This window comes from Saccostrea cucullata, unplaced genomic scaffold (genome assembly GCF_032062105.1).
Source record: "Saccostrea cucullata isolate Sc308-1 unplaced genomic scaffold, CSIRO_AGI_Scuc_v1 ctg3616, whole genome shotgun sequence".
Lineage (NCBI taxonomy): Eukaryota > Metazoa > Mollusca > Bivalvia > Ostreida > Ostreidae > Saccostrea > Saccostrea cuccullata.
The window spans coordinates 39,390-53,879 of NW_026933087.1; the positions used below are offsets into that span (position 1 = coordinate 39,390).

The 14,490-nt window shown below is 32.7% G+C and overlaps 1 protein-coding gene across 1 annotated transcript; it reads left to right on the plus strand.

Moving 5' to 3' along the window:
• Window positions 1-266: 266 nt before the first annotated feature.
• Window positions 267-10,977, plus strand: LOC134237245 (uncharacterized; the record flags this gene model as incomplete). The annotated part of the gene is made up of 5 exons (XM_062719349.1): window positions 267-434; window positions 4,107-4,187; window positions 6,282-6,386; window positions 8,576-8,663; window positions 10,836-10,977. Coding segments are annotated over exons 1-5 (584 nt in total), but the record flags the coding sequence as incomplete, so codon positions are not given.
• Between the last annotated feature and the right edge of the window lie 3,513 nt (window positions 10,978-14,490).

Genomic DNA, 14,490 nt, shown 5'->3' on the forward strand with positions numbered 1-14,490 from the left:
TCATATTTGACATGTGCATTACCTGTAAAAAGATGTTTTCGGGCATACTATGAATTAAACAACTTGACCTTGACTTTTGGCCTGATTAAAAAAATGAATCTGTGATTACTTTTGAATGACATAGAATAAAGCATTCATATTTGACACATTATGCAATAAATAATGGCAATTCACCCCTATGACACCGATAGCGAGGGTTCTTTGAATTTGCCTGTTGATATTATAAATCTAGATTAAGTTGTCAAGGTCTATTAATTTTCATTCAGATGTCAAGAGACAATAATATCGGAGAGGAAGAGAAGGATATTGACCGTTTAATGCTTCAAGCCTTAAGAACAATGGAAGAAGAAAATGAAGAAAGCGAAGACAACGAAGATAATGGCAAGGAAAGCAACTACAAAGGCGGAGCTAAACTAATAGATGATGCTCTCAAGGTAGGAAACAGACCCTGAACAGACTCCTCAATGCTGAAGAATACGATTTCTGTTCTTTTAATTTTTTTGCCCCCCCGGATCGAAAGCTTCCGGGGGTATATTGTTTTTGTCCTGTTTGTTTGTCTGTCTGTTTGTCTCTCTGTCTGTTGTCAACTTTAACCTAGCCAATAACTTTTAAGTGGGTGGGGCTATGGCTTTTATATTTCACAGGCGTATTTCTTGTGTCAAGACCTTTCAATGGGTACCACCAAATTGACCTCTTGACCTTGACGTTGCATTGGAGTTTGACCCACTATTACAAAAATACCACACTTTAACCTTGGCCATAACTTTTGATAAATTAGAGCTAGGGCTTTCATCCTTCACATGGTTATTCATCATGACAAGACCATTCCGTTGGTATTAATATTTTTGACCTTTTGACCTTGAACTAAGAGTTTGAACACACTTTTAAAAAAACTTTAGTCTTGGTCATAACTTTTGAACAGTTACAAATATGGCTTTTATATTTCACATGTGTATTACTTGTAACAAGACCGTCCTTTGGGTACCAACACTTTTGGCTTTGACCTTTAGAGTTTTACACGCATTTGAGAGCATTCAACCCTTGCTATAAGCTGCCATATGGGAGCATCAGTGTTTCACAAATGCATTGTGCTATACATGTAGTAAGCTCTACTGATTGGAGACCATAGACACCTGAAAAAGATTGTAAGGTGTCCGTCTGTCTGTCTGCAAACATTTTCATGCAATCGATAGATCGGGGGCGCATTTTGTTTTGTCATGTCTACTGTCTCTTTGTATGTCAACTTTAACCTCCGCCATAACTTTTGAACCATATAGAAGATGGAGACTTCATATTTAGTATGCATACTTTACTAATTAAGCTTTTTCAAATGGCACCAAGGTCAATGACCTTGTGACCTTGACTGTGACCTATATCGTAAAAAATATTCTTTCTGAACCTTCGCTATAACTTTTGAACAGTAAGAGATAGAGACTCCCTATTTAGTACGCATACTCCACTAATTAAGTTCTTTCAAATGACACCAAGGTCAATGACATTGTGAGATTGGCTGTGTCCTATAAGCCGAAAATAGCTTTTATGAACTTTGTTGCCGTCGGGCGCATAGTTTTTCACAAACACATCTTGTTTTCAAAATACAGTTCCACTAGTTTTGGCATGATTTGATTTGATACCAACAACTTTTACCTTTTGATCATGACCTTGGAAATTGACCAACTTTTAAAAAATGTTAACATTGGCCGTAACCTTTGAGCTGTAAGGACTAAGGCTTCCATACTTTAGATAGTAAATTCTTCTGACAAGACCTGTCTTTAGATACCAACAAATTTGACCTTTTGATCTTGGAGTTTGATGTACTTTTAAAAATCTTTAACCTTGGCAATAAATTTTGAACGGTTAGGACTAGGGCTTTCAGACTCCCCACAGGTAATCTTTTTGACAAGGTCTTTATTTGAAACTATCAACCGCTACCCTTTGACCTTGACCCCAGAGTTTTTAAAAACGTAAGACTTAGCCATAACTTTTAAACAGGTGGTGCTAGGGTTTTTTCCCATTCCTATTTCTTGTGAGAAGACGTTAGTTAACTTAGGGTATCAACACGTTTAATTTGCATTTGAGAAAATTTAACCTTCGCTACATGTTGCCATTTGCCAAAGTGTTTCACCAACATATCTTGTTTTTAATTTAAATAAACAAGGTTTTATACAATAAAAGTTTCTGTGAAAATGAAATACTTTCACCTTCATAGTTTTGCTTTAATTTTTATGTAACTTTGCCATAACTTTTGAATTCATATTAAACGTGCATTATCTGTGACAAGACCTAAATACATGTACACTATGATTTTGACGCCCTATCCTACACAAAGATACATAATTCTGTATATTGGTTTTTTGATTTCGATGAAGGGGGTTGCCGTTGTTACTAAAAATAGAATTTTTGGTGAAATACTTTAAAAATTCTACTCCTCCTACAGTTTTGGTCTGATTTCAATACTAATACTGTAAAATGTTATTAAATGCTCCTCCTACAGTTTTGATCTAATAGCAATATATTGCCAGAAAAAGAGATTTAATCAAGGGTCATTAAACATTCAATCTATTTATTGCTGTTGTAAAGTTCCAAGTCCCATCTGCTGCTTTTCTCTTCATTTGTTATAAGTACAAACCAGTAGAGCTTTGGTCTCAAAAGAGACTTCTGGTTTTTGTTTAAACAATTCAAAAATGGTCGAAAGGCCAAGCAGAATGTCTATGACTTCGGTTAAAATTAGGACTTAAGTATTTAGGGATAAAGTCTAATTATTGAAATTTTAAATTTTGGTCCAGATTTTTGTTTAGACCTTTATTTCTAAAATTTCTAAAATTCTGAATCATACTTTCGTTCTTCCATTAAAAGATTCTACAAAAGTTTTCATTTTTGATTTGATTTTTTTTTAACATAACTGTTAAGTTAGATGCTGGTTCTGAAATCTGTTTATTTTTTTTCATAAATTTCTGTCATCATCATTGAAGCAAATATAGTTAATATATTCTGAAAGTCCAGGGGAAATATGAGCCGATTTTAACTTTAAATTATTTAACATATATTTAGTAGACTAGTATATAAAAATTTAAATCACAGACCCCGACTTTTAATTACCTTTTCTGGATATACAAGAAAACTCCGATCAATCTGCTTAAATTCAGAAAAGTTTAAGAATTGTGTGAGTGCAGAAACAGAAATTACAGAACCAGTATAAAACATTTCATTGCAAGAAAGAAAGGCCCATGGGCCACATCGCTCACCTGAGTAATTTTGGTGATGTCGTTCTTTACCAGATTCCCTCCCTTGCAATACTTATTGTGGCCTTGCTGTACACCCCCCTTGTCACATTTTTAACAATTTAGAATCTACACTACCCCAGAATGCTTCCACATAAGTTTCAGCTTTTCTGGCCCAGTGGGTCTTGCGAAGAAGATTTTTTAAAGTTTTTTTCCTATATATTTCTATGTAAAAATTTGATTCCCTATTGTGAACCGCCCAACCCCCGGGGTCGTGATTTTAATGTAGAATTAACACTATCCCAAAATGTTTCCACATAAGTTTCAGCTTTTCTGGCCCAGTGGTTCTTGGGAAGATTTTTTAATGGCCCCACCCTATTTTTGTCTTTCCTTAATTATTTTCCCTTGTGAGAGGTCTTTACCCTTCATTCTAAGCATTTAAACTCCTTTTCCACCTATGGATGCTTTGTACCAAGTTTGGTTAAAATTGGCTCAGTGGTTCTTGAGAAGAAGTCACAAATGTGAAAAGTAAACAGACGGACGGACAGACAGACAGACGGACGACGGGAAAAATGTGATCAGAAAAACTCAGTTATATACAACTCCGTTTTTACTGCTCAATGTCTGCTTAATTTTCAAGAATATATTAAAAGTGACTCAGAACACTGCAGACATAAACCATTTAAGATTAACATGTATTTCACGACATACATGTATTATAAATTATGTTATTATTTACTCTTTTTTTGGACATTTTGATGAATTAGCCAGCTTCAAAATATTGCAATCCTTGTATTTACCTTATAATAGCAACAATGATTATATAACATAAAAATGAGATCTGCAATTTGATTTTGTTAAGAGCCATGCTTATATTTTTTTCAGGGTAAAATTGACCCAAATTCTGACGTGGTTAATCTTCTAGAGAGTATGTTTGTGGATGAGGGAAACAGACACCATCAACACGTAAGTCTCAATATACATGTAAGTCTAAATCAACAAGTAAGTCACAATTACACATAAGTCACAACCTACACGTACGTCACAATCTAAACGTAAGTCACAATCTACACGTCAGTCTTAATATACATGTACATGTAAGGCACAATCTACATGTTAGTCTCAATCTACACGTAAGTCTCAACCTACATGTAAGTCTCAATCTACACATAAGTCTCAATCTACACTTTAGTCACAAACTACAAGTAAGTCACAATCTACACTCAGTCACAACCTACACTTAAGTCAAAATCTACACGTAAGTCACAATCAATGCGTTAGTCACAACCTACATGTAAGTCACAACCTACACGTACGTCACAATCCACACGAAAGTAAGCCACAATCTACACGTAAGTCACAATCGACACGTAAGTCACAATCAACACGTAAGTCACAATCTACATGTAAGTCACAATCTACACGTAAGTCACAATTTACACGTAAGTCACAATCTACACATTAGTCACAATCTACACGTAAGTAAGTCATAATTTACACGTAAGTCACTTCCTTCACGTAAATAAGTCTCCATCTACAGGTAAGTCACAATCTACAGGTAAGTCACAATCTACACGTAAATCACAATCTAAGAGAAAAACACTTTATAATCAAATCAACTGAATTTAGTCATGAATGATAGAAACTGCATAGATTAGATTATTTACAGAAATATTAAATAAGATATTAATCAAGATAATAAAATGTAGAATGAACAAACTATCTGTCAGTTCATCATTCCGGTCAGTCAAGATTACTCAAATATGGCAGACTCCATATAGATACAGTCTTTGACAAATACATAAACACTATATGGGACTTTCCTCTAAGGAACTTTGTAGTGAACAAAGGCAGTTCACCAAACGTGGGAAAAATATATAATGTAAATCTATTGGTTCCTAAATTCACATGGCATGAATCACATGTTTGAAAATGACCACAAAGGTAAAATAGCCATAGGCATTAATTGAATATGTCAACTAATGATCAATATATAGTACAATTAAAGAACCAAGGGAGAATAGGGCAATACAGGAATGTGTATCCAATTGTATTTGAATTCAATTATAAACAAAACGATGATGATTTTGTAGATGATGTAGATGATGATGTAAATGATGATCAAGTGAAATAATCATAAAATCAAGAAACACAATATTGACCTTTAATATCAATTATTAATTATAAATACATGAAATACGTCTATTGATAAATATCACCCTATTATAATAACTCATCCTCTGGCCGGGACATCGTCTCAAGCCACGGTCCGGAGTCCGCATATATAGCTCTTTCCAGAATGGGAGAGCATCGTACATTTTGGCCGTGGTTTACGACGATGCCTCTGGGACGACCGCATAATTCAGCTTCAAGGTGAACGTTAAACGATTCGGAATGGGATAGGGAGTTCCACCAAACATTATGTTGATTCAAAAGGCATGAAAGGGCTTGACAGGATATTGTTGCATGGGACAAATGTCAGAAATCGATTACCGTATAAAATGCATGCAAGCGAATTTTGAGAGGGTTTTGAAACAATAAATTTGGGGATGAATTTCACTGTAAGAATTCGCAATTTTCCCAACTTTGATATACAAAATTACAGCATTGAATTAAAAAAGGTTGGGAAAAAAACTCACTGCGATCGATACAATGAAGAGTGCAGTTTTTTTTTGAAAAGCTATAAATGCATTATATATTTCCATGATAATTTTTATTGGAACGATCTGGAAGATAGCCAGGTGTTCAAGTAATGTGAAAGTTGGTACGACTGGAGAAGAAATAATACATTTGGGATGAATCCCATTTGGTCCCCGGTTCCAGTTAATTGATAGAGGAAGGTGAATGTGCGCAAAGTTAATATCTTTTTCGAAAGATAGTTGGAATCTAGTCTACAAAGCCTGCCGAAGAAAAGAAGTTTAATCGTTCCATATAGCAAATGGGGATTACTTAAATATTTTGCATACAACAGCTATAATAAGCATTTGTTCTTGAAATATTTAAGAATTCACTTACTTATTCGTTAGATATTAAATGCACAATAGCGTTTTTTTATTTTAGCCAGATGGGATTGGAAAGATAGCTCGCAGGAAAGGGAAAGTCTTTGGTGACACCCATGACAACCATAAACTAACAAAGCAACAACTCAACGAGTTAAAAGGCAAAGTAAGTCAGCAAATGAATTTGTAATAAAGAGTTTTTGAATTTTCTGCTGAGTCTTTACATCATCACACTCGACTCAGATAATTAAGAATTTCTCACCAAAACATACTAGTAGTAGTCGTCATATGAACATGGTTAAAATTCTCTAGGGCGTGCCGTGTGTAAAACAGTGACGTGTGTAAAAGGTGTTGGAGTACTGCAGTGATATCGAAGTATTTTAAGGAGTATTTCAATGCATATGAGACAGGTTCCTTCTATAGATGTGAACAAGATAAATAGTTTCACCTACGCCACATGCGCAAAGACGAACTATTTGTGTGTGTGTAAATATTATTATAGTCTACTCTTCAATGTGATGGTTTTCTAACATCTGTTAACATTTATCAGTGAAAAATTAAGACTTCTTTGAAAAAAGATACATATACTAAAAGGTTTTTCTGGTATTCCCAAAAGATATGCCACTCATCAGGTTTTTAGAAAAGGTCAGACAGAACCTTTTACTTCAAAACTTTTTATTATAATTCAGTTTTTATGACATATTTAAACAATGTAAATTATTCAACATTCAACGAAAAAAAAAACTGTTGAAATATCAAGAAATCAACTCGTCTAACTTTCAAAGAGTTAACACAGAGAAAACAAATGGAAATGGAAATATTATCAAATTAATAGTTTTTTTGCATTCTGTCCTGCTGCTTTTCTAGGGTTTTCCTTTTCAAAATCTTTTGTTAACTTGTTTAAGCCCCTTTGAGATTTTTCAGTCATATTGAGTCACTGCATCTTGTTGCAGGAGGACTGCAAATTTAGGCCTGTACTCGGCACTTTGTATCATTGAGCAGTGAGGGGCCTTTATCGTGCTAGCACCCACTGCGACACGGGACCTCCTTTTATACAGCCTTATCCGAAGGACGGGTTTCCACTGCAGTGTGTCACGCAGGCGATCAAACCTGTATACATGTATATGGTTTTCGAGAGTACTTGACATTTAAATTATGTCAATCTATATTTTCATGGTCATTTAACGATTTTATACATCTTTAAAAAACTTGCAAATGTAAAAATCTGCTTCAGTTTCTCTCTGGTAAGTAGGTAATTACCTAGTTAACCAAAATGGTACCTATCAAAATAGTTGAACAGCAGAAACACCGTTTAGGTCACATACATGTAAGCTTACCATAAACAAATTTTCTTATCTCTAATACAGATGAGTTACTCTGGTTTATTTTAAATAGTTCTTTCAATGGAATTTTAATTAAGAAAATTTAATTGTGTAATATGAAAATGACCCCCAGAAATTTTGTAGTAAGAAAAAGAAATACATATTGAACTGTATATTTATTTAGTATTTTTCACTTTTCAAAAAATTATGTTGCTTCAACTTAACAAAAAGTACATTTAAATGGGAGAAGCACCTATTTTTACAAAGATATTTGAATTTTTGAAGAAAAAAATGTGTGTTATTTATCCTTTGAAAGAGCTACGGTAACCTTTCTGTATGTAAGTACATCGTAAAATAAATTGTTTCTGTAAAAACAATTTCCATAACGTCTAAAACCTACAATTTATCAAAGACAGTGTAAAAAGCGAGAGTTTCTCAATTTTTATCACAATGTGATTCACTCCCAGAACGCTATGAGGGAAATACAGATTAATATCGGCAACCATTTGATGTTGATTTTGATGCTAACCGCGACCATTTAAAAATCGCTAATTGGAAAAAAAGAGGAGATAACGCATAACAAAGAGTAAAAACTAACCGCGGAAAAGCAGAATAGTTTGTGAAAATAAAAATCCTGGAATAGCAGGCCAGTCAACAAAATAGTGGAAAACCATTTGTTTTACGGAGAAAAGCAGGATATCTTTTTTTTCAAAGAAAAAGTGTCCTTCCTAGGAAAAGTGAAATTAAAGCGGTGCAGTCAGGCCTTTCTCTCTGCAGCGTTTTTGTTTTCTTCTAAAACTGAAAAAATTATTTTATTTACTTGATTTTTAAAAAAAAAAATTTATTTATTCAGGTGAATAATCTGTAATGAGTATTTATATTAAAATTCTTTGAAATTGTTTACGGACCCAGACTTTGTATAGCTTGTAGGACAACCAATATATATTGCTATTATGTTATCGAATGCTTGTTTTTGCTTATAATATATAAATTCATGTAACCTCTGTTGTTTTTTTTTTTTACATGTATTTAGGGTGGTGGAAGAAAGACGAGAAATTTCTTAACGACTGCTCCACTTTGGCCCGATAATATTATTCCATACACAATCGACGGCAGTTTATGTGAGTCATATGCGAAGTATAGTGTGAAATCAAACAGCAATGATTTGTTACATTCAAGTGCATTATAAATATAATTTTAATCTGACGTTTTGTGAATGTCCATCTATAACCCAAAATTATTGCTTCAATTCTTCTTCTTTATTGTACACATGCGCAAAAAAGTGCTAGGATTTACCATGGTGTAAATTCCATAGATATAAATGTCGGATGACCGAGGACTTTAATATAATCTTCAAAGTAGATGATCAGAATTTCTTCCTACTTTTGCTTGATAAAATTCAATGTTGCTTTTAGGTTAAGCGCTAAAAATGAAAGACGCGTGACCTTGATATTGTTGACATTGACGATCATAACAACTAAGCAATAGATAAGACCTTAAGTTTATTTTTCTGGCACTTACATTTTGTAGTTCTTTTCTTGCCTTACAATGCAGTTGAGTTTGCAAAGCTTTTTTCATACTTCACATAAATCTTTTTCTCTCTGAAAGGCTGTTTCTTGAAAGCATGATATGTATAAAGACAAGACCCCTATAAAATCCGCCATTTGCATTGTACTTTCGGTTTCAAGTCTTAACATTTGGACAAAATAAACAGGGAAAACGACTTTCTAGAGGCTATCGAGGTCCTGTTGGCACTAAATCATTGATAAACATATTTTGTATCTGCAATGATGAATTTCACTAAAAGTTTGGATGTACTTATGTGTATTTTGTAAAAGTATATGCATTTTTTACAAAGTATATTTCTCCATAAATATTTTTTTAAGTATTTGTTATCAAGTGATACTTTCTATCTGTTTATCAATGATATATTTATAAACTTTAAAGTTTTAAGTCTATAAACCATACAGTTTAGTAGCTTTTGTAAAAATAAATTTTTGGGCATGTTGACCTTTGGTGAAACCTTAACTAAGTTTGGTCAGCATCAGTCCGAAAATTAACATTTTTTTTTTCATATTTTTCTTTTTCAAATTTCCTTTCTACTGAGTATTTCTTTATAAAATGCAATTGCCTGATATTTCTTTTCTATGGGAATCTTGTTTCTTAGAAATTTAATCTGAACAATGCGTTTAAAAAATAGTAAAAATATCTTTTTATAGTCATAAATTATTTTTTTGAGGACTCTCTGATCCTTCTTGACATGTTTTTAAAGATATTTATATTTTGCATTTATTAACAGCAAATATGAAGCCCTAAAGCATCTATATAATTAGCAAATTAAACATTTTTAATTTAGATTTTCTATGGCAAAATTAAAAAGCTTTAAAGCTAATCAAGAACTATCCTCAATTTCCAGTTAGTTCAGAAATTAGTTCAGAAATTAAATTTGATACACTCGAGGCTTTAAGCATTTCTCGCGACTTTTCGCTCTTGTTCGTCAAGTAATTCTGTGTTGGTTCTTCACAGACTGTTAATTTTTTGTTCCTCAGTTTTGTGAAAGTAAAGGGACAAATAATTTCATTTGTCCGTCTATCTGTATGTCTGTCAGGCTTTGATTGTAACTTTTAATTGAAAAAAGACAGGGCTTTCATATTTCACATGTTCTTCACCTGTGACAGGATTTTTCCAAACATACCATAATTTTTGACCCTGTAACCTTTCTTAAAAAAGTGAAGTCGCTTGAATGAGAGAAGATAGTGTTCATATTTGATAAGTGCATAATCTATGACAGGATCTATTTAAATACCATGCTTTTTGACCCCGTGATTTTGTTTGATCTACTTTTAATGATAACCCTACGCTTATGCAGTAGAAGAGTCAGAGCTTTCGTATTTATATTTTTTAAACAGGCAATATTTGTGACAAGGCCCTTCGGATAGTTATGATTTTTTTTACCTCATAGCCTTAAGCTTGATGTTGAAAATTGATGAGTTAAAAATACTTCAGTCTACATCATAAATTTTCAGTTCAAAATTTTAATTTTTTGTTTGATGGACAGATAAGATAATTATGACATGGTGATACAGACAAGGCCGTTACAATATACTTTGGACATGGCATACTAAGTGTTTTATAATTATCGCTCAATCCCATTTGGAAAATCTTGAATAAAGAGTTAAATCTCAGAAGAGATTTCTGTTTTATTTTTTCAGAAACCCCCTTTCGTAGAAATACATTAAAATTAATTCAGCAAAGAATTCCAACTTTTGAAATGTGAAAATTTCTTTTTTCAGCCGGAGTTCAAAGTAATTTGGACGTTATTAATGCAGCAATTCAACAGTTTACAGATTACACGTGTCTGAAATGGGTTCCCACAGGCTCAACGGAGGCGCAGTCACTTTCACATAATTCCTACATCGAGTTCTTCTCTGAAAGGTCCGTGGTTTTTTTTTCAATTGCCTGAAAATATTTTGTTCTATTGTTATTGCCATCTTTATTTTGGAGAGCGATTTTTTGCCTTGTTCGATGAATATAACCAAAAACAAAGGTAAACCAATAATTGTATGATGTCAAAATTCTAAATTGATTCTACGCAACGCGTATATAGTGCTTTAAATAGATGCTGAGTTGCTTGAAATATCAATTTATTCTCTCTTTGTCTGACATTGCAAACAAGTACAAATTATTATTTTGATTATATTCTTCTGAGATTTAGATTATTGTACCTGTACAATGAGAGAATTGGTAAAATCTTCCGTTTAAATGGGGCGTTTTGAGCTTTTTTTGAATTTTGATTGTTACATAATGACACGTCCATGCATTTAATTTGTTATGATAGGTAAAAAAAATTTCTCACACGTACGCTTCATTACCTAAAGAACAGGCGGACATTCTGTAAACAGTATTTAATACTGCCCCAATTAGGCGAAGACTGACAGTCTACATAGAAGAAAATGCAAAAAGACCTAAAGAATTTCACTGTGTGTGACGTCATGACGCTTTGCTTGTCTACATTGTTACCACATCAAAGGAAATAATGGGGATCGCTTCTCTCTTTAGTCAACTGCAATATACATGTACATCGATTTCACGGCGTTCATTTGGAGCTCCCACTGCCTTGTTGGACATTCACCGCGTGTAACGTTTCTTGCGTTCTTATCAGACGGCGAAATCCATTGACTTCTGAAGGTCCATGTTTGCTCGCTTCTATTTTGTATTGTATCTGAGCTTATAACACTACATGTGGTTACCTAGTATTGTCTTAGTATAAGGGGGATGTACAAATATTTTTCTGCTGTAAACTAGCAAACCATATCCAACACCACTCAAAGTGCTAATGTACCTACATAGAGACCAAAATTGTAAATAATAAGTTTATGAATTAGAAGAAAATTAATCATGTTAAATAAAATACATGGTGAAAAATGCATTGAAAATGGAGTTAGTTTGATTCATTGATAATATGGCTACAACCATTTGTTTCGTTTTTTTCTTGTCAATATCCATAATTCTTGAAAATTTGATTTTTCATAGGGCTAAGGATGGCTTGCCGAGCCACTCGAATAGCAATGATTTTAGAATAAAGCCCAAATAACATCGCAAGAAATTATATTAATCATTAGGTTATATTACTTACTACTTTTATTTGTTGCATCGTGTGATTAATTGTTTAATCACTCCAGCAAATCGGGAAATTCTTCCTGTTTACAACTCGAAATTCCTCTTTAATATTATTCCAAAGCACATGGTTGGCATGTGCTATTTAGATCCGTTTATTACCATGATTATATTTAATTTTTTTCGGCATTTGTTGGTCTTGATAATTTGTTGGTTTCTGCAGTAAAAATGTCCTAAACATTTGTGTTTACGCCTGTGGCGTAAAGTTATTTGCAATATACGTGACGTCACAATTTGAAAATGTTAAACAATATGCAGTGCATGAAAAATAAATTGTAATTACATGTCTTACATTCGAAAAGTACATATGTCTATTTTATTTATTAGGGCAGTGATTTCCTTCGGAAAAAAGCTTTGGACCCACACATTTATTATGTTTGGACACAAAAACCTTTATTATGGACAATGTAAGGGCTCATTGAACATACGAAGCTTGATAAAATATAATAAGTTGGAAATTTAACAATGTTTGCAAAGAAAGGTCCATTGCATATGCTAGTCTCATCGCAAAAAAGTGAGTGTTAAGTCAACTATGTTTGTTTTTCAAAATAGTGTCAAAGATTTCAAAAAAAATTTGCATTACTAAGTATGTGATGGAACATCTACTAGCCTTATAAGACCACTTGTTATAAAAATATTTGGTTGCACTACTAGACGACTCATTTTTTTAACATCCCATTACACGTTTCCGTCAACAATTCTGTTTAAATTTTAAGGAATTTTTTTCTCACCTATAAATACGGACCCAATAATTTTCTTTGAAAGCATATTGCTTTAAAAAAACACATCCCTTTTCAAACTTGCTTTCACCGGGCAACATAACAAGTATCATATTTAACCATCTGCCTTCCTTCACTTCTGATGTTATGGAGGCCATTTAATAAACTGTGAACCTTATACGCTACTTCAAAGGCTCTGATATACTCCATAAATGTGCCATAAATATTTTGTATTGTATGGACTTTTGTCAAAAGCTTGAATACTCATTTTCAGATTGTGACATCACAAACAAGGAGCAAAACTTCATATACTTGTGTTTGGCTATCTAATCTGAATTGTGGTTTTATAGATATAGAGATATACGAACTTTTTGATAACGCTTGTACTAGTAGGTACTAAAACAAGGTCATTCGTATCAATTTTATGTGTCTAATTTCTTTGTGTTTTATTGGTGATAATTAAAATTTTAATAGATAATATAATTTATCTGTGTGCTTATTTTTCCTTACCTGGAATCAAAGAGTTTAATTTTTTTTATATTAAACCTCTCGGTAATAATACAATCTAAGCGCGCGCACGTCATCCTTTCATTTAAAGGTCATGCATTTTGCTCTATACACTGTTTGATCGGTACACATATTATTTTAACTTTAACAGGTCTTGTTTTGAACTTGATTTCCATATATAGAAGTCAAGAACGATAACTGCATATCAAAAGTTGCTATGAATATACATCATGTACTTAAAATTTGACGTAATTATTTTTCTGTCCATTCATACAACAGCATTTTTACACACTGAAAAACATATTTTAAAAGAACAGAAAAAAAAAAAAAACCACGTGCTTTTGTTTTTTCCCAAAAAAGAAAATCTTTGGAAGTAAAATGAAAAATTTTGAATATAAAGGTATTCCCCACATATTTACCGTAGACAAGCTTGACATTTTTATCTCGGTAAAGAAAGAATAATGCATGCTACAATGTAATCGAAAATACAGAGGGATAAATCACACCAGTTAAGTTGTAATCAAGTTCAATTATAACCTTTACCAGAATATACTATATGTTGCAATTGGTAAATATAATTCTGCTTAGCCATTCGATTTTCATCGATGATACTTTGAATTCCATGTGTATAGACCGACCTCACACAAGTGTTTATCGTATGGATTACATATAGTTTTAAGATTTTGTCAAAGGTCAACATGTCCCAAAAATTATTTTTACAATAGATCCAAAACTATGTGGTTTATTAAAACTTTTACAGTTTATAAATATATCGTTGATTAACAGATAGAAAGACTCACTTGATAAAAAATACTTAGAAAAAAAATTATCAAGAGAAATTATTAAAAAAAAATGAATTTATTTAAATAAATACACCCCAATTAATGCCGTGCTTTTAATGAAAACTATTATTGCAGAAAAAATATATGTTTATCAATGAAGGGCAAGTTGGAGTTCGATAGCCTTTGGTTAGTTGTTTTCCCTGTTCATTTTGTCCAAATATTAATACTTGAAACTGAAAGTACGATGCAAATGGCGGATATTG